Here is a 26,379-nt window from a genome sequence, read left to right on the forward strand (position 1 = left end):
AATGCACATTACTTCATTTATTTATTTTTAAATTTTTTTTATTAAACTGTATACCAATTAATTGCTCCTTCAGGATTTATATTTGTTTTTTTTTCTCGATTAAAACCGTGTAGAAAGTTTAGGCATTATAGTTAACGCATGCGCAGTACACATATTTTGCATACATTTATTCAACTAATAAAAATAGTAAATTAAACAAAAAACGAGTAATTTCGAAAGAGAACAAACATGTTTTATATAAGGACAATCGAAAATGAATATTTACGAGTCATTAAGGATGAAAAAGTATTAAAAATTGCATTAGAGGGGCTAACTTGTAGGTATATTTTTAAATATTTTTTTTAAATAAATAAATGCAGAACAAACAATTATTAACAGTGAACAATCATGAACAAATGATGAACAAACGAATTAATAGAAAATAAGTATAAAATAGGAAAAAAAAATTTTTTTGAGGGGCTAACTTCATTCCCCTCTGAAGGTCTTAGTTACCAGGTCATAAAACTCTTTTAAAAAAATAATTAAGTTATGAGCGTAGTGACCAAAGAGTATGTAACACTATGTTTAGTAGTGACGTTTACGTTACCTACATTTACGTATTTTTGTTGAATTTATTTTGTCATTTAATTTAATATCGCCGAACTGTACGCAACGTATAAAATTTTTATATTATTAATTCGTTTGAATAGTTCTATAATTTAAATTAGGACGAAGTATTCAAGATGAACCCGTTGGCGCAGGTGAGTAATAAAATTAAATATTTTTTTGTTTAAACTTAGTTTTCGGATATCTTGTACTTTAATTTTTAGCTCATTAACCTCTTATTTATTATTTCTCCAAATTCTGACACTCGGGAAAATTTTATTTTTATAAAAGTAAAGTGTCAAAGTCCAAAGTTCATAAATTGTTCCACACGAAGTCTATTGAATAACACCTTCTCTTCATATTTCTATTGTTGCAGAACATTTTAGAGAGACATTTAGATTAACAGTCTATATTTTTATATCGGCTGTAGTTATGTAAATTTCAATGATTACTTACATAAAAAGAAAGGTAATGCTATATGTTATGCAGATACAAAAAGTGGGATAATTGGAAAGGCCATTATTTCACAAATGAATTTGGTTTTTAATCATAAAAAGGACACCTTTTTTTGAGTATGTAAAAAGCATCCCCTGCAATTTCACTGATGTTATATTTGGATGACGTGTCAAGCTCACCTTAAGTAGTTTTTTTTAATCCTGATGTTACCTGAGCGTTATAAGATATTCTTCTTCAAATGAGGTTCAAATGGAGGCCTCGGGAATAGGTATTGATTTAGCCATGCACTTTGTATAACATGAATGTTTGTACCCATCACCATCTGGTGTGTCAAATGTTAATTTGTCAATAAGTTAATAAAAAAGGCAAAAAGGATTTGAAATCCAATACAATTAAATTATTTTATATAAATATACATGCATTGTTGAATAAATGATACGTGGAGTATGCTGTAAATTTATTTTTATTTTTATTTATTTATGTACACACAAAAAAGAAGACATAGTACAGAGTAATAGGAAAATTATGTACAAAGGCACTGTTTATTTCTTTGAAAAATCTTTTCCAGTAGACCTGCGAGAGGATTATGAGAATAATAACTAAAAGTGATGAGTGTGTGTGTAGAACAGCCAAAATAACAAATACAACATGAGAATTATAGTAATGCACATACACATAGCAAATATTGTGAAACTTGAATACAAAATATTATAAGTAACACAGTATATACGAAGAGTATAGAACTATGATCATTCTAAATTTAACTTTATTTTGTTTACATGTTTCAACTCTGGTATTTATAAATGAATATTTTTTACTTTACTTTATAAGCAAGAAAGAGCCATTACTGTATTAACATTCAAACTTAACATTCCAGATTGTTCGTGCCACTCGCCCTATTTACAGGAAATTATCAACAACTGCAACAACTGCTTCTGCTGCAAAGCCAATACCGACAACAGGCTTTTGTTTCGGTAATTATTTTAATGGTTTTCATTCACTACTAATTTATTAAATGACTTACCTCTTAACTACATTCTTCAGAAAATGATTCACCTGGAGCATACTGGTCTCCAGATAGCTATAAGCAAAATCTTGGGAACCGAACTACATAAATGCTTTGTAGCATTAAAAACATTTCCGCTTGTTAAAAATCAACTGATGAATTATAATCTGCTCAGAAAAATAGCAGAACCTCTAATTAAAACCAAAACATATATTTATATACATACATATATTTCTTCTGAGCGTGTGTTTGTCAATGGACTCCTCCTAAACGGCTGGACCGATTTGAATGATTTTTTTGTATGCGCTTGGGTGGCCCCCTGGATGGTTTAGATTCACAAATTAGGCTGGCAGATGGCGTTGCAGTCGGTATCTAGGTTATTTATCTATACTACAACTAGACAGCTGGATCGACTTGAATGAATTTTTGCAGGATAATGTCTGTCCGCTAGTTTAATATGTTGTTAAAAATATCCTAAAGAAGCACAGGCTATGGTGCTAGTATCACTATGACTATACCCCACACATGGTCTATGCATTGATATTTCATAATAATTAATCTAATTATTAATGTCATTTATGTGTATGTATTAAGATTATGTAAGATGTATCCTATATCTGATTATGTATGAGGTATCCTAAGACAGAAAAAAAATTTCATCAGATAAATAGGTATGTATTAAATAAATAAAAAAACAATTTACAATTATAATTATTTCTGGAATAAAAACAGTCAATAAAAGTAAACATCTGATAGACTATTTACCAACAAATGCAAACAAAATAATATTATACATTTATTCTGTTGGTACAACTTTATAGGTACAAATAAATTTAAAAAGTGTGTCTTTGAACTGTCATCTGAGAACAGTGAGATAAAATGACACGTTTAATTAGTTTCATGAATTTTAAGTACGTTAACAGTGCAGTCAAGCCCATTTTTTGAGTACTATAAAGCAAAATATTGGTCCAGACTACTGGTCTAAAATACTTTAATTTAGACCATATTAACACAATTAATTATTACTACCCCTTTCGTATTTTAAAATACTGGAGAATGTTAATGTGTGTAAGACGAGCCGACAAAGCACATAACTATGAAATCGTTCAACATATTTTAAACATGATAAACCATGGTTTGGTTGCAATGGTGGGTTAGATTGATGCACATAGTTCCCCTTTACTCTACCCATCGGATATTTATTATTGATGATAATCTTTTGGTGACGTAGTGATTTACGCAAATAATTTTTAGTGCGATTAAGTAAATAATAAGTTTGGACATCGTAAAACTTAAGACCATCCAATCAGGTGGAGATTTTATCGTTCGTTAATAAACATGCCAGTCGTTAACAAACTGCAAATCTGAAAGCCAGGCATACATTATGATTTTGATTTACTTTTTTGTGCAAGAAATCGTCTTTTAATGTCAGAACAAAGGGCTCTGGAGAAAATAACTGCTTTATTGATAGTACTGTGAAATAATGAACAAACAAGCCTTTTAAATATCCATGTATATTCCTTTAAAATGCAAATGCGTCCAGAGAACAATGAAACTGAAGTTGATTTTTGAAGATCATTTTAAATCTCCCTTAAGGATTTATTTTTTTGTCTTCTTTAACATTCACAATAACTGAGAACCGAGAGGTTTCGCGAACAGAATCATGTTAACAAATATTTGCGAAATCATTGGTAAATGAGTCAATAACAACATATAAAAACGATGTTCTTAGACTTTGATCTTACATATTTGTCATAAAGATTAATAATCATATTGAATATAGAATATTTTATATGATATGACGTAGCTTAGAAGTCATTTTATCATTTATTTACCACTTTAGAGATATTTACAAAGCGATTCGCTTATCATGATATGCAAAGGGCAAAGTCCCAAAATAATTGAATTTCAAAACTATTTACCAAACACAAAGCGTTTTCGAGAGGGTACAGATTAGCGTACCTACTTCTTCCATTGTCCAAGGTAAGATTCCAATATTTATCAATGTAAAAAGATAGTATAGTTTTTTTTTATTGTCGTATAGGCAGAAGGGCACCACCTGATGGTGAGTGGTTACCGTCGCTCATGGACGTCAGCAATGCCAGGGGCAGAGCCAAGCAGCTGCCTAAAGATTAGCGTAGGTACCTACTTCTTCCTTTATCCAAGTTAAGGTTCCAATATTTATCAATGTAAATAAATGGTATAGCAATTGAGATATTAATCAGATGGAAAAATAGTAATGATTTACAAAAACAAGCCGACATTCTCGACGTCCCATTCTTCAAAGCGAAACCCATTACTGCTTCAAGACAGAAATAGACCGAGGGATAGTATCTACCCGTGCCGGTTCACAAGACTGCTTACCACCAGAAATTACGCAAATAATTAATTTTGTGAGTTTTTTTCTTCATGACTTGGTGTTAACTCCTTCATCGTGTAGGTCATTCGTAAAAATGTTGTAGGTAAGTATTTTATTAGAAATATTGGTAACCGGCTCTTAAATCGAACTGGGTTTCTATCACCCACCTAGCCGGATTGCGCGATGAGAATGCACCGGGCGTTTTATCTTTTAGGGCCACTGACCACTGTGCGCAAACTTTTTTGACTAAGACTCCTTGAGAAGAGAGTAAATTTTTTAAATAAATGTTCACAAATGAGGTGTATTTTATTACTAGTTTGATAAATTCGGTTCCACATAAATATGTTGAAACAAATTGTATTAACACTCTAATGGCTTAAAACGAGTTATTATTTTACCACGGAAAATCCCAATTTTGACAAAATTGATTGTTAAATTAAATCCGAAGCGTACCATCACGAATCAAAGCTAATAATAGCCTAATAGTTAAACTGCACATATCATAGGAAAATGGATCACAAATCCAACCAATATCATTTGAATTATGAAGAAAAAATTAAATTTTATCGGAGAAAAAAATCCTTTAAATTTTTAACGTGGTTGGGAATTGTTTTTTTAAATGTTAATACATACGTCTATATTTTTTTCTTGCCTCTTAGTTTGCACACCACTACTTTAGGCCATTACGAGTTCGTGTGCATGCGAAATACGAGTTTACATTTAGGCGTGGGCTAGTTGACAGCTAGGTCAGTCATTTGAACCGGGATCAGGTGAGACGGTGTTCAGCTTCCCCGTTGAGCACGGTATTACTCACGATCGGTTCTCCGAACTTTCTTGTGAAATATCGGCTACGATTGGGTCCTACGAGATGTCCTGGGCATTACTCTCCGGGGCCTCAGCGTAGCTTGCTACGCGGACGACACTTAGGTCGCGGCCAGGGGGAAGGACTTTACCGAATCTGCCAGTTGCCGCCTTTCCTGCGCAGGGATGGCCTTAGTCGTCGGCAGGATCCTTGGCCTGAAAGTGGCGCTCGGTAAATCGTAGACCCGACCGCCGTCTCCCTGAGTCTTCTGTTGCCGGACGACGGGGGTCCCAACGCGATAGCGCCGCGTTTCCACAGGGTTGGTGCACTGGTAATAGCACTTTATGGAGCTCCTGTGTGGCACAACCTGACCCGTGACAACGTCGCAACGCTGCGACGTCCGAAGCTTGCGATCGATGCTAGAGCAGTGCGCGTGTACCGCACCGTCTCGTTTGACGAGGCGGGCGTGCTCGCCTGAACTCCTCCTTAAGCATTATGCGTGATGCGACCACTCAGCCCAGGCCGAGTCGATCCCAACGCGGGTCTCCAATATCGCCGGGCCGCGGTCGAGGCGTTCGTTTAGCTCCGGCCCCTTTGAGGAGGCAGTCTCTTCCCGATGCTGGTAACGAGGCAACCTGAAGGGATCGAGGCTGCGCCGCACGCTGTGGTCACTCTTACGCGCTAGCACCAGAAGGATGGGATGACAATCGGTGGCTGCAATCCGCGATGCCATCGTCGCTTTTATTGTCGGACGTATTAAGAAAGAGCAACCTGGTTGGTGGCATATCGCATTTTGTCCCGGCATGCTGGTTTTAAGCCAGCAAGGTATCGCGGATCACTAATGACACCGCCCGGGCGGCATGACTAGCCGCCGTATCGCGAAAACGGCCGTCATTGGTCGTCGACGAAAGCCTGACTTGGGAGAAATAGCGGTGGCGACGCGAGTCTGGTTGGAGTGATCGGACATCGGGTGAAAGAGTGCAATGGGAGTTCTTTGGTAGGTAGGGCACTAAAAACATCCTTGGACATGCAATCTGCTCACATCATCTGCAGAGCGTCAAGTCCCACATACTACGCATGTCCCCTAGGCGCGGATACCTCATATGAAGTTCGGCCCACTGACCGAAAAAAAGGGTTAGCTGAGGCTAAGGCTTACGCATTATCAGGGATGACAACTTGTCGTAGCGAAATTTGGCAACAAATACTTGCTATTTGCGATTGTCCATTTACCCAGTGGCGAAGCGATGTCATGATAATGCTAATAATAATGCTGTGCCTTTTTGCCACCTCGGCGTAGTATTACGTTAGTAACTCTTAGTATTTATGTGACAAATAAAATACTGAGAACTTTCTAGTTTTTTGAAATCAAATACTGGGAGCAACTTATCAGATTGTCGCTAAGGATCTTCGAGTCTACGTTTAACTTCAATCAAATAATTGTTAAAAATGAACCGATAATACTGCTTCCTGGAATTTTAATCGTTAGTACTATTACATTTTCTATATATTGATTGTTTTTAAAGGTTTGCTGAAACTCTTAGAAACTAAAAACACGAATGTGCTTTCCACATTTTAACGGTAGACTCTAAAAGTAAAACAAAGCTCTACCAGCTACGCAGTATACCTGCATAAGACATCTTAACTTTGCAAAAAATATGGCTGTAGTAGTACGACCAGTACCGGTCCTCAATACATGCTATGTTTTTTTTACAATAGCTTCAATCTCCCAAGCTACCACATGTATTGGTTATGTGATGGAAATGTGGGAGTTGAATCATAATAAACCATCCTGTTCATATTTAATTATTTATTTATTTAATATATTTTGTACACACAGCTGTTAGAAGAAACACGACAATAAGGATACAGAGTACAAGGGCACTACTTATTTCATGTTGAAATCTCTTCCAGTAGGCCCGCAAAAGGAATGAAGAATTAGGAACACAAATTATTTACAAACATTATGTTTCAATTACAGAATTAACCGATGAGCAGAAAGCGCTTCAGGAACTAGCGCGTAAATTCACGAAGGATGAAATCATTCCTGTGGCGGGTCAATATGATAAGACGGGGGAGTACCCGTGGCCCGTTGTAAAGAAGGCTTGGGAAGTTGGCCTAATGAACGGACACATTCCAGAACATTGCGGTAAAGTTATCTGTTATCTTTAAACAAATATTTATCCGTTTCTGTTACATATTTCCGGCATAGTAGGTATGCACCATCAAAGCTGCATAATTCCGACAAGGAAGAAATTTTATTTTTTTTAAGTATAACAAGGAACTTTTCTGTCTTAGATATTAATCTAAGGTAGAAATTATAAATTCTTGAAGCTAAGTTAAGATTGTTAGAACCGAGCGGGTTTAGTTTGTTTAATAAAAGTTATCTGTTTATTTGATTTGACTGTTTATAGTTTATTTGATCTGATCATAAATACTATAAGAAAAAAAAGCTTTGAATTGGGAATGCTTTGTATCCGCATTGTCGCGATAATATTTGCCAAAACAAATTTTTAATACTATTTAAATGTAGTGGAGTGAAAAAGAGAACCATATTGCTATGATAGTATGTTTTACACGAAGCAGATATGGGAGCCAAATGTATTTTTTTAAATACTCCATCGGCTTGATAACATTCTACTGTTTGTGAAATGGAGTTTTGATGGGAATAACGATCCGTCTAAATAAAAACAGGCTATCCACGTAGTACTAATTCATAAAAATAAGGCGATCCATGCAGTGCAGAACAGAATCTGAAGAAATCATGTCAAAAGGTTTTATCTACTTATAATATATTCGTATTACGTGCGACCGTAATGTGGTATAATTTAGAAATTACTTATGATTTGCTGTTTATTAGAGACGCACTGGTATTTACTTATCCGATAATTTGAAAATGAATAGAGTGGCAAAATTAAAAACACTTTTTAGGCAGCACGCGAAGTGATCAAAGCCTTTTTAAATATTACATATACAGTATTTTATATGAAAATGGCAAACGGAGCCTATAAGTTATCACTATAGGTGAATATTTTGCCATAAAAATCTAGTACGTTTGTATCGCGACAAATAGGCAGAATTATCGTACCACAAGTAATTAGGAGAATTTATAAATTTAACGTTCTAGGGTAAATTTTTTTGTATCCACTGTGCATCACGAGTACACCAATTGGCCCGACCCATTAGGCCGAAATCTGTCAAAATGTTATAATTTTTAATATGTTATATTGTGGTCCCTAAAATCGATTCCACAGGAGGTCTAGGTTTAGGAGTGTTCGAGGCCTGTATTTTGAGCGAGGAGCTGGCCTACGGATGCTCTGGTATCATGGCAGCGGTGTACATCACCGAAGTTGGTGTGAGCACGCCGCACATACTAATTGTGTTTCACTAATCCGAAAAACGTGTGTCGAGCATGATATTGTTCTTACTGAAGTCCAGTTAAAAAAAAACAGGGGTTTGGAGGTTAACGTTATTATACTGGGATTTCTATGGTGCGGGGTATTCTCATCCATACATTTAACAACGTTTTAAATGACTGAGGCATAAATAAAATGTATTTGAATATAAATACTGGAGGTTTTCAGGGGGCATAGGGAATTTTGGCGTCTTCGAAGAGTGCATCGTAGCGGACGAACTTGCGTTTGGATGTACTGGCATCACGACAGCTATTGGGGGCACGTCCTTAGGAGTGAGTCATACAATAGAACGCCTAAAAAAACTGTTATAAAAATATTGGGGGGTTTTTAAATATATTTTTATTATTTCACGCGTAATCATCATGTACGTAATGTAAGCTATGCTACTTATAGTTTTATTATGCACAAAATAATATTAAAAACCTTAAATATTTGTATTGGTAATGGTAATTTCTATTAAATGTCATAATTATACTGCTGTGATGTTTCTGTATATGTTATGTGCATGTCTATTTAACGTATTGATGTAGAATGAGTTTTCTAAAAACTAGCAAATGCACACTCCGATAAATAATGCAAATAACTAATGCGATTTTAAACTACAATATTTTAGTAGCTTTTACCAGCGGCTTCGCGTTACCGATGTTTTATGGACTTTTATTCGCTAATAGATATAAATTCAGAGCATTTGACACACTGGAACATGCTACATATACATTTCCAAATGTACTGATCAATTTTCCTTTTCTATACCTTCATGTTGCTATGTATTTAGTAGATTTTCTTAGGGAGAACAATAAGAGCGTTTTTCTTCACTGTAGCATCTTGTTATTTACCACAATATTCAATAGGACAAGTTTCGCCGGAAGACCGTCTAAAATCTGTCCTTCTAGAATAGTACATACTTCATTTTGGATGGTCTTTTTCACTAGTTAGTAGGAGTGGGTAATATCGGTTTTGCCGCGTATCGAATCGTATCTATATATCGAGTATCAATATCGGATATTGAATCTATATATTTTCTGAATCTATATATTGATGGATGCTAGTAGATTTTCTCGATTCATGATATTTGAGATTTGAAACGATACGCTGATATAATATCGTAGTAGATATAGATTTAAGTCAACGTTATACGGTTGGTTTCATCATTCTGATATCAATTTATAATATGATTTTAAAGTAATAAAAAGAACATGAAAATAAAAATATCAAAAAAACTTTCCTTCATGCATTTATCAGGCTTAGGACTGGCTACATTATTTTCAGTTTTTAGTATTTTGTGTCTTAATTTAAAATTACAAAATATATCAAAAGAGTGTATATTTCAAAAGTTTAATACAAACACAAGAAATAAACTCAATTATTTGGATTCAACTAAAAATAGAAAAATGTGTACTTTAAAAATCAAACACAAAAAACTTTTAAGTATTTTTAAAAACTTGTCCAAAAATTCTAGTTCAAGGTCAAAGCGCGTTAAATTAAATTCAACGATGCAAATAGGCTATACTGCATTCAAGTTAGGGTCGAAAGTTGAAACTTCTTTCCTAAATTGTATCCTGCTGATACGCTAAGAATAATCTACAGACATATGGACTTAAATATAAGGTTTACAATTGTATGGATAATGCCTGTTTCTGTTTCATTCATCACATGATATCCCTATCGTGCGCTCACTCACTCTGGCCGATTCGATACGAACCAAACGAATATTGCTGATATTAACGAATCGGTACGATATGCCGATGCGCATCACATCGAGCAATATCGTGTATCGGCTGATATCGAAATATAGATTTCGATTCACGAATCGGTACGATATGCCGATGCGCATCACATCGAGCAATATCGTGTATCGGCTGATATCGATATATAGATTTCGTGCGGGGCGATATCGGATTCAACGATATTGCTGCGATATATAGATATTGAATCTATATACGATTTATATCACCCACTCCTACTAGTTAGTATAGTTTTAGAAATACACTTTTTTGTCTAAATTTAATTTCCTGATTATATTCCACTATTCTTGTTTATATACGGAGCTTATAATGAGAATCGCCCTCGAAAACTGGTCGGATGGAATAACTATCGGAGGTCGGAAGATTTCAAATCTTCGTTATGCAGACGACATCACTTTGGTCGCGTCAGGTGTTAGCCAGATGGAAGAGCTACTCGGTAGAGTGGAACGCGTCAGTCTTGATTTCGGACTTAAAATTAACCGCAACAAAACAAGTGTCATGATTGTCGACCGTGCTAATAATAACTCGCCAAAGGTCACAAAAATTGCGAACTGCGATGTCGTACAGTCATACATTTACTTAGGTGCATTGATATCGAACACGGGCGGGTGCGTTGATGAAATTAAGCGGCGTATGGCTGTTTCGAGGTCAGCCATGGACAGGCTGAAGAAAATATGGGGGAATCGAAATATCACTAAAGCCACTAAAATCAGACTTGTAAGAGCACTGGTCTTCCCCATTTTTCTTTATGCTGCTGAGACCTGGACATTGAGAGAAAGTGAGAAAAAGAGGATAGATGCTCTCGAAATGTGGTGCTGGAGAAGAATGCTGCAAATATCGTGGACAGAGTTCAGAACGAATCAGTCAATTCTACAGGAACTCGGCATCAAGCAGCGACTATCCTCCATCGTTCAGGGTCGCATTCTCACTTTCTTCGGGCATGTGTCGCGGCGGGGTGACGACTCAGTTGAGCGCCTTGTGGTGCAGGGCATGATAGAGGGTACAAGACCGCGCGGCAGATCACCGTTACGATGGACCGACCAAATAAAGGCAGCTCTAAACGGTCCCGTTAGCGAGTGCACAAGAAGGGCCGCGGTACGCGAGGAATGGCGACGTCTGGTGAAGCGCACCACCAACCAAAGTGATGACCACGACCACTCTACCAAGAGTGCATACGACTGAGAAGAAGAAGAAGAATTCTTGTCTATAGAGGGACCAGAGCTCATAACCAACCTTAAGATACGAGGTTAAAGTCTAATTCCCATTAGAATAACATCGTCTTATGCTTCATACCGATATGCGTAACAGCTATGCGCAGACCAGCCGCTAGCTATTTCGTCGCCCGCGTGAAATACCGATTATGCCGCCCTACAACTACTCACTCTTAAGTTTTGTCAAAAAAAGGATAATGTTTTCTCATTAAGGTGAGGGAAAAAAAAAACAAGGAAAATAAAACATTTATTTTAAAGTATTTATTTACTCGATTTGCCGCCTCCTGGGTGTGCGGATCATGTGCGAGGTGTGGTGCACGATCTGTTACGTCGGCCTTGCTATGCGATCTTAGATCGTAGATAGATGATACTAATAATTGCGATTCAATGTATGTATGTAGTGATAAACAGTAATAAAGTTAATTTTCAAATAGAAACAAAAATTAACCGCTTGTTTCACAGCTGCATGCAATCGGTACCTATAATATAATTGTATTACCATTTAGTGCAGGATTAATGCATGTCCTACCTGTAATGTTTTGTAATGATTTATAACATTTTGGTAAACAATAAATAAAATATTAAAGAAAACCTCAAACCGCAACACGGTGCACTGCCAAATGATTCATGATAAACGCAAATAGTATTTTTATGATAAGCGAACGATTTCAATTTCACATACAAAATTGGATTTGTTTTGTTTCCATATTCAACATAAAAAGAGATTAAAGTTTTATTTAATACAAATGCATATATCTTGAACATCTCTTTCTGAAGTCGTTACAAAAAAAAGTGCATATTGGGTTTTAAAATTCATTTTATTCGCATAAAAAAAGTAAGATGTTTTAGTTTAATTAGAGAACGTAATTGTCGTTAAGAATCAGAGCGTGCTGGCCTAGTTTCTACGTAAATGCGACAGGTCCAACATTTTTAAGACCTCGCCTAGGTCGATCATCAACCGAAGCTGACAGAGATTTACATTTATGATCCACTCGTTCTCATATTCTCGTGAGAATTTAGTCGCAATAATGATTCTATTTTACGCAAAGAGATGGCACTGCTCTTGTAACGATTCGAATGTTATATTGAATAGCGTCATCTGTTATCAGAATAAGAAACAAAATATCAATGTGGATAAAATTAAGTTAACCCGTAACAACTCTTAGGTATGGTTTGGGATTTAAGAAAAAGAACAGTGGATGGCGCGCTACTTTCAAGAGATTTTTTTATTGCTCTTGTAGGCAGGCGAGCATACGGCCCTGATGGTGAGTGGACTTGATGGTGAGTGGTTACCGTCGCCTATAAACGTCAGCAATGCCAGGGCTAATCCCCTGTCTACCATTAATTGTTATTGTAATATCTTTAATACGTATTTCCAATTCAGTCTGATATTACGTTTAATTTTATTTAGACGAAACGGAGCTAGTTTTAACACATAGTAAAGACATACGTTAGATAATACATATATGAGAAAAAATTAGATAGTTATAAAATTATACAATTGCGAGTCCTCACTAAAAAAAACCAGTGAAAATCTTCACCATTTTGAGCAACTGTTTATGTCAACAATGTGCATTAAATTGAATGTAATTCGGTCAAACAAGCACGTGCTCGAAAACGTGCTCTCACAATCCTTGTTTCGAAACACTATTGGATTTATTCTACAAATCAAATTAATTTTCAATATTAAAATAATCCTTCGCATTATGTAGATATTGGTACTCTGTTAAAATATATAGGTACCTCATCCTATAATTTTATGACTATTCTCGTATATTATAAGAATATTTTATATGACATTTGAGTCTTCAGTTATTACGATAATGGTTCATTTGTGTTGTGTTCTTTTTAATATTCAATTGCCTTATTAATTGACGCCGTCCACGCAAAAGTGGCCTAAGCTTACCAGTTACCTCAGCTAGTATGGAGATAATGAGGTTCAAATTTACCTTTAAGGCAAAAAAAATACGCTAAAATGATGTTTACAAATTCATCTATTATCTATGGATTGAAACTATATATCTATGTATAGCGATAGGCCGATTTTGCATCGAAATTTATGTTTTATATAAATTGTAATACATAAGCACGAATATGAATTGTGTGTTAGACTACTTTTGCGCTGACGGCCTCAATCACAATGCGTCCCACGTGGTCTAAAGTGACATCTCTGCACATGGGCATCGAAGAATATAGATATAGTAGGACGTATGTATATTTTATATCGTTAAAAGTAACTTTATCTTTAGGCGTATTACGAGTATATACGAATTAAAAAAGATCTAATTACTTTCTTAAAATATAAAACATTTGATGTAAACTGTATGTTATATGAGGAATATTTTTGGTATATTTAAGACGAAAATCAATAAAAAAAGCATTGCTGAATGAAATAATATTAAGAATCACTTTGATAAATCAGGTCATAATCAAATCACATGGTTATGGTAGAAGTACATTAAATTTCTTCCTTTGCAAGGAAACACGCATGCTGATAAATTTAGGGATCACAGCAGTAGACATAAATCGTATGACATAAAGATATTTGTTCTAGTTTCAATTATTCAGAATGGAAAAAAGGAATTACATTAGTGTATACAAAACGCAACGCGTGTTTCCTCTAACTGTCGTGTAGCTGGGATAGCTAACAATATCGAACTTTAATTATTATTATTATTTTTATCAATTACTCAGTTAAACAATTGCTAATTTCTAATTAATTATTAATTAATAACTAATTATTTAAAGCTTACGAATAAATATAGAGCGAATGAGTTGTGGTAAAAACACAATTATCATGTACTCAACCTCTACAACATTGCCACATTTTTAGTTCGATGCATTGAGACTCTAATTAGTGATTGTCAAAGCTATTTGAGAATTGCTTAATTGACGTTCGTTCGCCATCCCCGCTATAATAATGTCACATTGTTTGTGGTATGCATCTTGTACGACTTTCACAGGTGGTATGGACATGGGTGTGTTTGATGGTTGTCTTGTGGCTGAGGAGCTTGCATACGGATGCACCGGAATTATGACCGCAATGGAAGCCAGTGGACTTGGCGTGAGTGCCACTAAAATGTATGCATGGCTTACGCAATAAATAACGGAAACGTTAATTTTCTTTGTCCATTTAACTATTTTTATAACGTGTACTAAAATTTGTTAATAGGCATGATGACAGTAGTCAAGTATCGCTAAAATATTCAACTGATTTAATGAAACAGGATTCCAGGATTTTGAAAAATGTATTTATTTTCATATTAATGACGAGATTTATGATTTTTTTGTTAAAATAAATCTACAAAATACAACAATCAGCCATGATAGCTTAAACACCAATCAGAGCGAATGACGTCACGTTTTAGTAAACGTCATCTTGTTTCGTTTGTGCTTACGCGCGATTACTGCAATTTTAACAAAAAAAACTATTGCTTTCGCCTTACCTGTCGCTAAAATACATTTTATAATCGTGTTTACCGTTTCCACAACAGAAGTTCCACATAAGCCATCAACAAGCTCTCTAAATCTAATTTTGTTTAGAACCATGAGTATATTTTGTTAGCAGGAATATTAGTATGTTTTTCTATTAAATCAATTAAGTAATAACAGCTTTTGGGAACTCCAATGCAAGATCGCGGGCTCTTTGTAATTTTAAGCAAGGTACATTCCGGAATTTTAGATGCCTCCTTATTTTTATCGTCTTGTATCATCTCACTGCAGTCTAATATAGATTTAATTTTGAGATATTGTTGATGGTGATGATTCTCTGTGCATTACAGATGGTGTAAAAGAAGTATCACTATCAGACTGATCTTCAGGGGGATATATTTGCCTTGTAGGTTTATGTAATGTGGATGTCCATGGGAACGTGAAATTGCCTCTTGTAACTTTAAATGGTGATGTAGAAACAGACTGGGTATGAGGTTTCAAGGGTGATGTCATCTGATTTATTAATTTATTTTCTGTTTGAACGGCTTTACTTCTGAACTTGTGAGTAATAAATACTTGAATAGACTTATCAGTCGTTCTCGAGGGAATGTTTTCTGTTAAATTTCCTTATAAGTTGTCACGCAAAACTAAAAAGTAAAAATAGCAAATTATTAGACAGAAATAAAATGCAGGACTTAATAACATACCTAGGTAAATACAATCTTACCCCTAGTAAGCTACCATTTACCAACGTTAGTGTAAGGAAAAAAGTTGGGCGTCTAGTCAAAAGGAAGCTGCTCACGAAAAATCAGCTTGTTGGTAATAAATGATGAAAAGTGTACCAGGGGGGATCCTGTACTATATTGTGGGTGGTAGTGATGCTTAAATAACATAAAATACGTTTGAACATTTCAACTAAACTAAACTTTACTATTTCATTCGGTTCGTAGACATAATTAAAACTACTTTTACGGTTTAGACTGAGGCTTAAAATAAAAATAAAATAGACAAGTTTTAAGTTAAAAAATAAACGTGTGATTAACCCGTAAACGTAATCTTAATTATAAACTACAAAATTGATGTTGGTAATAATCTATTGCTATAAAAATTTGCAGTTAAGCAACCGGTAAGTTTTATATCATTGCAAATTGTTTTATTATGAAATTAGAGATTGGATACTTGTAGAATGCATTGTTCAGCGTCTTCATTGTTTGATAAGTTCCAGTTATAAAAACAATATCGTTTTTCAACTACAAATGCTTCGTAATGTCTAAGCGTAATTTTACTAAATCAACTGTCTAGGCACTATGTAAATAGTTGTTGTGTTACTCACCTTCATTATAAGAATGTTTATAAACAAATCGGAATGTCGTAATATTATACAATTGGGATTAAAATGGTATTTGATCTAAAGATGCGCGGTGAAATGAATAAAACTCCAATAACGTACAATGAATCTATGATATTAAACTGTAAATTAATTTTTTACCAAGCTTCTGGGTGAAGGGTAGATGTTCAATATCACGCGTAGTTTGTTTACTGGAATATTCATTATTTAATTAGAAAATTATATTCAGAAGAAAATCGTTAGTAGTTAGTAGTCATTAGCGGATTGTCCGTTTTTCATTGTATTTGTTATAAAACGAGTATACACGAGATTAGTAAATACAAATCCAACGAGATTGTGAAAAACTTCGTTAAATAGTTCAACTCAACTTCCAGGTGGGCTGCGAGCTAGTCCACACATCTAAGCAATAAAAAAATAAAAAACTGATCTATTGGATGTACTATAAAGTCGTAAAATTCCACCAGTACTTCAAATAATATCTCTTAAAAAGTGTTTTGTTTTAATTGTGAATAACGGATTTTTTCTAGAAATTTTACTAAGTTTTGACATTTGTGCGACCAGGCATCAATTTCTATTTTCTAAACAAATAGGCGGCTACCTCCACAGCAATTTACTAACCACTTAACGTTTGTTGACTATGATTTGCCACACCGTGTATTAAGTGACAACTTAAAAACGGCAAATTAATACACATGTCACATTGTTGAGATATGTGTTATTTAATTACGTGATCATGGCGGCGGAAAGTTTTAATTGTCTAACGATAAAAATTGTTCAGAAAATGAAATTCTTGATGTATGTTTTTTTATATGAGCTAAAATTGAAATGTTGTTATGTTCGTAATTCGTAGAAAACTCGTGGAAACTCTGCTTTATCCTTTAATTTATTACATAACTTGCTTAACTAGTACCTTAACTAAAAAAATTAAATTTTATTATTAACAAAAAGTCAAATCAAAATAATTTAACATAAATCAACTAACACAGTAGAACAGATCTTCCAATGCGCTTGAAGGAGGCACAGTTCCCAAGATACTGGCTACGTTGCCTCGTTGGACAGCCAGACTCACTTTCTGCAAAGTACCAGTCAGTCTTAGCATCACGTGTAACCTCCTTCAAGCGTTTGGAGATTTCTGTTCCTTAACTTATTTCTCTTAACGAACCATATTGAAGCATGTCACATTTATAATCGTGATAAATCAATTAATGGATTATAGGCATTACCGATTGCGATCTTTATTGAACGTCTAGTCTTCGCCTTGAAACTATTGTTGCTTCCGCACACTTATATACGAGTCTTTATTTATATAAAATTTTAATACATCAAGCTTGAGTTAAACGAGGAACTGTATTATAATTTTCTAGAAAACCAGAGGGTATCGCAAATGCAACAACAAGAAACATTTAATACAAAACTAGCCTCAGAATTTTAAATATTTGCCTCAATCCATACATTCATATTGACGGTGTCATTTTTTTCTTTGTCTTTGTCTCCGCTTACCCAACCTTTGTTAATATGAAGTTTAAATGTGTCGAGGTTTGCATTATCATGTTCGAAAATATAACATAAAATCTGTGGCGAAATAAAAATTGATTATTATCGATATATTCCTGCAAAATTGATACATTTATAATAAAAATGTTGTTACATTTGTTTCGGGTATATAAATATCATTTTTATGTGTGTATCTATGTATTGTATATTACAATTTATGGTTTTTTAATATTGCAAGGCATTTGTTTCTGTATACAACGCATCATTCATTGGGGTTCATTGGAAGTATGGATGCTTAGTAATTTTCCAATTACAATATTTCGTTCGATTAGAGGCGCGTAGGTACATATATAGTTTGTTATTTCAGCAAACTCCCGTCATTATTGCTGGAAATAAGGAGCAGCAGAAGAAATATCTGGGTAGACTAATCGACGAACCATTAGTCGCTGTGAGTATACCTTATTTTTATTATTATTTACAATTAAACAAAAACATGTGATGAAATGCATTTTTATTTAATTGAAACTACAAATGTACATAATTAAAATTTACATAACATATCTTAACTAATGCGGATTGAAAGAATATTTTTATATCATAACTGTGACAATTGCCAAAATATATACTATGTATATAAAATATAATTACGTACGAGTACGTATTAAAATAAATTAAAGTATAATTAATAAATTTATTTTATACGATTTGAAACGAAATAATGCTCTTTCATTAAATATATTAACATTTGAAAGAGTAATTTGTATAAAAGTATTTCATTTCCGGTATCTAGCTCCCCTTGTTTACAATTTAGGCGTAATTTATGATATGTGATTCTATGAACCCCATTAGGCCTATGGGGTGACCGAACCTGGTGCTGGATCCGATGTAGCCGGTATAAAGACGAGAGCGGAGAAGAAAGGCGACGAATGGATCCTGAACGGTCAGAAAATGTGGATCACCAACGGTGGTGTTGCCAACTGGTAAAATTTAAATAATCACAAATATTGGTCTTTATCTATGATTTTTTTTTATTGCTTTGATGGGTGGACGTTCTTACAGCCCACCTGGTGTTAAGTGGTTACTGGAGCCCATAGACATCTACAACGTAAATGCGCCACCCACCTTGAGATATAAGTTCTAAGGTCTCAGTATAGTTACAACGGCTGCCCCACCCTTCAAACCGAAAAGCATTACTGCTTCACGGCAGAAATAGGCGGGGTGGTGACACCTACCCGTGCGGACTCACAAAGAGGTCCTACCACCAGTAAAAATGCCGTTTAGTATACAGAAATTTAGTCTTTTCTTTAATATTTAATATTTTTTGTTTCTACATACAAAATATGCATCCATGGTATCGATGCATCTCTGCCTGCGCAGTGATAATCTTTCAGTGCCTTTTTTGAAGAAGTAAGGTGTACCGGAGGCATCAAACTCTTCAAATGCATTTTGTAGTGCCTCTCAGTTATTGAGACTTTTTCCTCGCCAAGAAGTTGTCCAAACTTTGATATGTTTGAATAAACATACATATCGGAATAAAGAAATATGTTTTTATTCAAGGTAATTTCGAATTAGGAATACGGAATCCCGCACTTAACATAAGTTCAAGATTCACTTTCAAGGTGAAGGAATAGCGTCGTATAAAAAAAACCCTCTAAAATTATAATTTGCGTAATTACTGGTGGTGGTGGTGGTAAGGCGTGTTGTTGTGTAGGGGTAATTACCATTATCTTGCCTATTTCTACCGTGAACCAGTAATGCGTTTCGATTTTAAGGGTGGGGCAACCGTACTGTGTAAAAAAGTGGGTGGCGGGCCATATACATATGTTGCTGATGTCCATGGGCTCCGGTAACCACTTAGGACATGGACCACTTGAACCGTAAGCTCGTTCACACATCTAAGCAGAAAATAGTACATTGTGCACCAAGGGAGAAAAGTAGAACATTTCCTCCCGCGTGTAAAATTACTCGGCTCGGTACTCCACGAACTTTCGGCGTAGGTACGAGAAAAAATATAATTCCCATACTCAAATTATTAACCAATTATCTTTAATAACAAGGTACTTTGTATTGGCTCGTACGAATCCGGACCCTAAATGTCCGGCCAGCAAAGCATTCACCGGCTTCATCGTCGAACGGGAATGGCCTGGGGTCACTCCAGGGAGAAAGGTACTTTATATACCCATATTATAGTTTCAATTTACTTTAGCAGATAATTATCTATACTATAATATTATAAAGAGGAAAGATTTGTTTATTTGTTTGTTTGTTTGTTTCGAATAGGCTCCGAAACTACTGGACCGATTTGAAAAATTATTTTTCCATTAGAAGCCGACATTGTCCCTGATGAACATAGGCTACTTTTTAAAAAAAAAAAAATATTTTATTTTTTTGGTTTCTTGTGTGTTTTAATGTTTCCGAAGCGAAGCGAGGGCGGGTCGCTAGTTGTAAAAATAAAGCTATAGGGTATTTTATCAATTAAAAATGTTTAAACATATCGACGCTTGAAAGGCAAACGTGACTAAGCGACAATGCGTGAACTTTACAGTAGACTAATTTAAAGTTGAAATTAATTTAAAATATACATGAGAAATACCTGAAAAAAATTCTATTTTAAAGAATCTAGCTGTAGGATTGAAATGATTTTAATAGACTTAGAAATATATATTTTTTGCGCATCGAATATGATTATTGCCTATTATTTATGTATAAAGCAGTTATTGTTGCTTAGTCACGTTTGCCTTTCAAGCGTCCATATACAGTCAAGAAATAGTAAAACTGGTTGTGTGTTTGTTAGCGAGATAGATAGGTTTGATAAATGTTACAAAAATGGAGCATCATATCTAGGGTGTCAAATTATAATGGATGTTTTTTATAAACAAAAAAACATACCAAAAACTAAAATAGTATTTTGCTTTCATTGTGTCCATTTTTATGGGTGTCCGTGGGCATTTTTAGGTTACTAAAAAGATATTGCTGTATTGCCAGCGTGTACATTGAATCATAAAGTGTCGCTAAGAACTTTCCCCATGTCCGTTCAAAGAAAAATGTCCATAATATGAAGCAAGCTAGTGTACATATAATTAAGGACTAATGACCCTCGCATCGTACACCCAGAAGTTCCAAGCGATCGATCCCGATGTAGACGATACACTACAGGGCCAAACCCCTGCTTAAGCACGTTAAGCTTTTGACCCGGAGTGAAGTGCCACTTCGCTCGGATGAAGTGGACTTCGATGCTTTATTAGCGGTTTATTTATTTCGAATTACTCGGAAACAACAACATCAAGACTACAAATTATGCCATCGGACTTTTACGGGGACTGTTATAATTATATTTAATTATCTATATACTAGGAACAAAACATGGGTCAGCGTGCTTCAGACACCCGAGGTATCACGTTTGAAGACGTGCGTATCCCCAAAGAAAATGTGCTTATCGGCGAAGGAGCTGGATTCAAGATCGCCATGGGAGCCTTTGACAAGACTCGCCCTCCGGTAAAACAAACACTTTCTATAATTTTATAGTTTTTTATAGTAATTGAGTCTGTCGGTCTAAACGCGATCTTTTTTTTTTATCCTACCTATGCTGATAGCCTTGAGAGGCTATTTCAGGTTCACACCCTAACGTGTGTAGGTGAGCTCACGGGGCTCAAACCGGAGTGGTGCTAACACTGACCCTAGCAAGAGCAGAGCTTCGCAGAATCTACCACCGGATAGGAAACGCGACCCACTGAGAAGATCCGGCGAGAAACTCAGTGGGCTAGGCGATCATCCCAGCGAACATTTTAATTACTTCTAGACGATTTTACTAACAGATACGTCAAGTTAAATATGAGTTTCAGAAAAACGGGGTTAAACGGTTGTACGTCAACGTTCTGGTTTTGTTTGTACTGTAAGAAACAAAAATGCCTTTCATTTGACATTGCGTTTTCAGACAAAGGGAATTTCGCAGCAGCCCCGCGCGCTAAAACATTCGGGGATATCGGAATAACATGTTTTTTTCATTTCTCAGTTTGTTTCGAAATCATTGTGCTCATTTCGTTTTTCCATGAAAACGGACGCGGTAATTCATTAGCATAACCGAGATAATGCGGGCTGGTTGCTGACTGAAATCAGTTTCTGCATATCTTTGACACACCCCGGCGACTCTACAATACATAAACATATTATATATTTCGTTACGAAATCTAGGCCGCTTATATGAATTTCAAATCGAATAATTCTGAAACGTTTCTTGAGCAACTACTCTATATAGGTTAAAGTTTTATTTAAAATGTATATATTTTCATCGGTTTACAAGAATTCAAATTGTAGCTCGACGAACGGTATATTTCTATCCAACGATTATATTAACGAGTTAGCGGTTCGTCAATGCGTACAGTAGTTGTTTTGTTTTCGGTATTTATTATTATAAAGAGGCTTCATTCATCAAATATATGTAGAGGTTTTTCCTGGTGGTAGGACCTCTTGTGAGTCCGCACGGGTAGGTACCACCACCCCGCCTATTTCTGCCGTGAAGCAGTAATGCCTTTCGGTTTGAAGGGTGGGGCAGCCGTTGTAACTATTACTGAGACCTTAGAACTTATATCTCAAGGTGGATAGCGCATTTACGTTATAGATGTCTATGGGCTCCAGTAACCACTTAACCCCGTCAGTAAGTATCTACAGTCGGCATCGCTGCGCCACTTTGAGAAGACGGCACGACATGAGAACCCTCTTGTCGTGGCCGCCGGAAACTACATACCCGATCCTGTAGACTGATTGGTAAACCGTCGACGTCGCCCAAAGCACGTCATCACGGATCCTCCTGATCCATGAACGGTGCTTTTAGGCAATACAAGCACCGGTCACCGTCCTCGTCGAACCCGTCGCTTGCGACGAAGGGCTCGACGAGCGAATTAACCCACAGACACAGCTCACTGAGTTTCTCGCCGGATCTTCTCAGTGGGTCGCGCTTCCGATCCGGTGGTAGATTCTGCGAAGCACTGCTCTTGCTAGGGCGGTGTTAGCTATTCTCCGGTTTGAGCCCCGTGAGCTCACCTACACAAGCTAGGGTACGCTGAAATAGCCTCTCAAGGCTATCAGCATAGGTAGGGATAAAATAAAAAGTAACCACTTAACACCAGGTAGGCTCGTCCACCGATCTAGGCAATAAAAAAAACATGTAAGTCGATATAAAATAGCACCACCCTATCTATCTATTTCCCTGGGTGTCGTAAAAGCCGACTAAGGGATGTGCCGGAGAGTGGGCAGCCTACACGCTTGCATAGCCTTCTGAGGCTACCAGCAAAAGGCAGAAAAAAAGGCAAGATAACACCAGATTATTACGACCGCCATTCGACAATTGCTAGTGCTAGGTGGTATTTAATAGTTTTCGTAAAAAAAAGGGGAGAGTCGCTTGACTTATTAATTAACTGATTGTGTGCTATGAGTGGATTCGGAAATAGTATTTTTTTGTTTTGTTTATATTTTTTCAAATACGTAATTATCACACTATAATTAATATCTTAATACGTAACAATATGATTACAGTCAATATGTTAAAATTAAACATTAATAGCGTTTTTTTTTTGTCCTACCTAAGCTGAGAGCCTTGAGAGGCTATATCAGCGTAACCCTAACTTTTGTAGGTGAGCTCACGGGGCTCAAACCTGATGACGTTGCTAACACGAGCCCTAGCAAGAGCCGTGCTTCGCAGAATCTACCACCGGATCGGAAACGCGACCCACTGAGAAGATCCGGCGAGAAACTCAGTGGGCTGTGTCTGAGAGTTAATTTACTCGTCGAGCCCTTCGTCGCAAGCGACGGCTTCGACGAGAATGGTGACCGGTGCTTGAAGTACCTAAAAGCACCGTTAGTGGATCGGGAGGAACCGAGATGACGTGTTTTGGGCGACGACGACTGCTTTCCATTCTGTCCGCAGGATCGGGAATGTAGTTACCGGCGGCCACGATGAGAGGGTTCTCGTGTCGTGCCGCTTTATCGAAGTGGATAATAGCGTAATGTTACTTCTACATTAGGAGGGATGTACTTGATGATTTGACAGCAAATAATTTACTAGCGAAATCTAATACGTGAAGCAAAAATTTTGTACCCTTTACGAAAATTGTACGGACGGAGGAAGATGAAATTTCCCACACATAAGGAGTGCAGAATGCAAATTATTTTATTTTATTATTCATTAATAATATAAGTATCTGGCAGTAGAACCCTAATAATATTCAAACATAATTTCAAATTAATTTCGAATTTCGACTACTGCGGGACGACTAGTCAAAATAAATTTTCGTGGTCCCTCGCTTACGGACTGGGAACTAAGTTTTTAAACGTTCAGGTAGCGGCTGGTGCTACTGGGTTGGCTCAACGGGCTCTCCACGAAGCCACCAAGTACTCGTTGGAACGCAAAACGTTCGGAGTGCCCATAGCGAGACACCAGGCGGTAGCGTTCATGCTTGCCGACATGGCGATAGGAGTTGAGACCGCTCGTATCGCATGGCAACGCGCCGCATGGATGGTTGACCACGGTTTGTCACGCACACTATTATGTCTTGATGTTGTCTTGATGTCACCTTGATATTAAAGGAATCATAAAGTACCATTTTTAATACGCTTTTATTAGCTTCAGATGTATGTTTGTAACAGAATCTTTGAACATGATTTTGACCCCCATTTGGTATACTTATTAAGGACCGATGACGATTCAATTTTAAAAATAATAGAAAAAAACAAAAAAAAAAATTTGTTGGATTTTCTATAAAAGCGTATTTTGTTAGTTTTTTTTAAACTATTATTTATGATAATATCCTGATTTTTTACAATAAAATCATTTTTCTTACACTATTTTTAATTCAAATTTATTAATATTTATTGTTTACTAGCTTTTGCCCACGACTTCGTCCGCGTGGAATAGTTCACAAATAAATATGCAAAATTAAATGTATATTTTTCAATACTTTTGAGAGATTTTCTTAATATTTGTTTCCGTAAGAACCTTGTACAGAGTATTAGAAAACTACAAAAAAAAAAAAATCCAAATCGGTCAAGCCGTTTTCATGTTATGTCGTGACAACGGAAAACGGGTTTCATTTTTATATATATAGATAGATTAGTCTTCACATTTTCTTAAAACTCACGTTATAAGTAAATTGATCATTAACCGATATATTAAAACTTGAATTTTCAATTTTATCTTCGTTGACAGGACAAAAGAATACAGTTATGGCATCAGTGGCCAAGTGTCATGCTTCGGAAATCGCTAACAAGGCAGCCACTGATGCGGTCCAAGTGTTCGGAGGAAACGGCTTCAACACCGAATACCCGGTCGAGAAACTGATGCGGGACGCCAAGATATACCAAATCTACGAAGGAACCTCGCAGATTCAAAGGCTCATCATATCAAGAGAGATCCTCACCGCAGCAACTCAAACCAACTGATGTGTTAACAAAAGTAGCGTAGTTGTTAAAGTATAATAATATTGGGTGTGTAATGGGATGGGGCCATCGGTTGAACTCTATTGTATTATTTCATATATAGAAACAGTCTTCCAGTCGAACGAAAAAAAAAACAAGAGTAAAAACAAATATACATTTCTCATATTAAAAATGATCACGTTGTTACATGTATAATGTGATTTCTTATCATATGCAGCCCGTTTTAATAAAAACTAGATCATGAATGTTTGAATGTATAAAATTGTTTTTGTCTTACAGAAACAATGTTTTAGTATAGAGTTCATTACCCTGACTCTATGTATGACACAAGTCTGTTTTTCTTATAGATTTGTACGTTTGTAAGTTTTTCCAAAAGTTGTTTTAATTATTATTAAGTTATCAAATTTATACAAAGACCCAATAAAAAATAATGCAAAACGACGCTTCCTTTTTGTTTTCCTGGCGTAAATGTATACATGAGTTTTTATTTTCATTATATGCTTTATATTTGCCTTATTTATAACAAAACAACATAATATCTTATATGTAATGTGCAATATAATGGTATTATGTGCTTTTTTGTAAATGTAATTTTACATCGTATATTGCTTAGGTAATAGAGATATTAAGTCAAGATGAGATGGCACAGCATCGCGAAAACGAAATGGGTGGAAGTGTTCCCGACCCTCAGACACGAGGAGGACCCTTGTTTAATTGGCTTAATCACATTAACTATTATAACATAATTATAAAACTCCTTTACGAAATCCTTCATAGTTATGTACTTTTAGATTAACACAGCTCTTAAAACAATAGAAGGGATTATAGTTGACATGTCGCACTCTAGCAGAGGGAATAGTTAGTCTAATTGTTTAGGTATGTAGTTAATTGTCAAAATGACAACTACTAATTAAATTAATCTACAAACGCTAAATACGTCTTCCATAAATCGAATAAATGATCTACTGAAGGTCGCGGGAATCTGTTGATTGCAGGTACGGTAAGACTGGCCAATGTGGCGAAATCCGAGGTAGCCCTATAACTAGCAGTGGCTACTTACAAGTTGATCAATCTGCAAGCTTGTTGATATCGAGTCG

At 35.8% G+C, this 26,379-nt stretch overlaps 1 protein-coding gene across 4 annotated transcripts; it reads left to right on the plus strand.

The window, feature by feature from the left end:
- The first annotated feature begins 451 nt into the window (after positions 1-451).
- Mcad (Medium-chain acyl-CoA dehydrogenase) lies at positions 452-25,723 on the plus strand. Of its 4 annotated transcripts, XM_089729958.1 has the most exons (11): positions 608-740; positions 1,919-2,015; positions 7,187-7,354; positions 8,790-8,893; positions 14,541-14,641; positions 18,219-18,299; positions 18,701-18,831; positions 19,909-20,017; positions 21,206-21,346; positions 24,186-24,375; positions 25,053-25,723. In XM_089729958.1, exons 4-11 carry the CDS (start codon positions 8,851-8,853, stop codon positions 25,283-25,285), a joined length of 1,029 nt encoding a protein of 342 aa, XP_089586084.1. In that variant the 5' UTR covers positions 608-740; positions 1,919-2,015; positions 7,187-7,354; positions 8,790-8,850; the 3' UTR covers positions 25,286-25,723. The 4 variants fall into 4 exon arrangements, with proteins under 4 accessions (XP_028035431.1, XP_028035430.1, XP_028035432.1 ...); XM_028179630.2 differs by lacking the exon at positions 8,790-8,893 and having other exon boundaries at positions 452-740; XM_028179629.2 differs by lacking the exon at positions 14,541-14,641 and having other exon boundaries at positions 528-740.
- The last annotated feature ends 656 nt before the right edge of the window (positions 25,724-26,379 follow it).

This window comes from Bombyx mandarina, chromosome 01 (assembly GCF_030267445.1).
Source record: "Bombyx mandarina strain Sakado chromosome 01, ASM3026744v2".
Taxonomy (NCBI): Eukaryota; Metazoa; Arthropoda; class Insecta; order Lepidoptera; family Bombycidae; genus Bombyx; species Bombyx mandarina.